Genomic DNA, 401 nt, shown 5'->3' with positions numbered 1-401 from the left:
GAACAGATACCATGCCACTTTTCCCCAGTAGAGGTGAGTTTATATTAGCAAAGGAAAATGCAATCTCAGTTAAGAGCATTGCATTCTCAATTAAGAGATATTAAAAAGGAAAAGAGCATCCGGTTAGGACCAGCAAAGGAAGGCCACCGTCCTACAGCCTGACCACGGCTGACGCGAGGCCACGGCAGGCCCAGGGGCACCGGACTCACGTGGGGGATGAGGCGGCAGGAGCGGATGGAGTCGTTGAGGCCCATCCACTGCTGGTAGTCGGGGTAGTCACCGCGCCGCAGGAAGTACTGGGGGCCCTGGAAGTTGGGCTGCTCGTAGAGCATCCAGCAGCCGCTGTCCACGCGGATGGAGTTGCAGCGGCTGAAGTAAGGCTGCAGGTTGGAGTGGTCGCT

At 56.9% G+C, this 401-nt stretch overlaps 1 protein-coding gene across 1 annotated transcript in view; it reads right to left on the bottom strand.

Annotated features, from left to right (window-relative positions):
* Positions 1-401, bottom strand: part of LOC105003717 (gamma-crystallin F-like) — a gene marked incomplete at its 5' end in the record, with an annotated part of 10,423 nt that overhangs the window by 1,894 nt on the left and 8,128 nt on the right. Inside the window, one exon of the mRNA XM_010861090.1 lies at positions 210-399. Within this exon, the coding sequence (XP_010859392.1) occupies positions 210-399 (190 nt within the window). The remainder of the gene's footprint in view (positions 1-209; positions 400-401) is intronic.

The sequence above is a fragment of the Bison bison genome, unplaced genomic scaffold, assembly GCF_000754665.1.
Source record: "Bison bison bison isolate TAMUID 2011002044 unplaced genomic scaffold, Bison_UMD1.0 scf7180017864471, whole genome shotgun sequence".
Classification (NCBI taxonomy): Eukaryota; Metazoa; Chordata; class Mammalia; order Artiodactyla; family Bovidae; genus Bison; species Bison bison.
The sequence above is the reverse complement of the archived record's forward strand: the minus strand, read 5'-3'. Positions and strand labels throughout refer to the sequence as shown.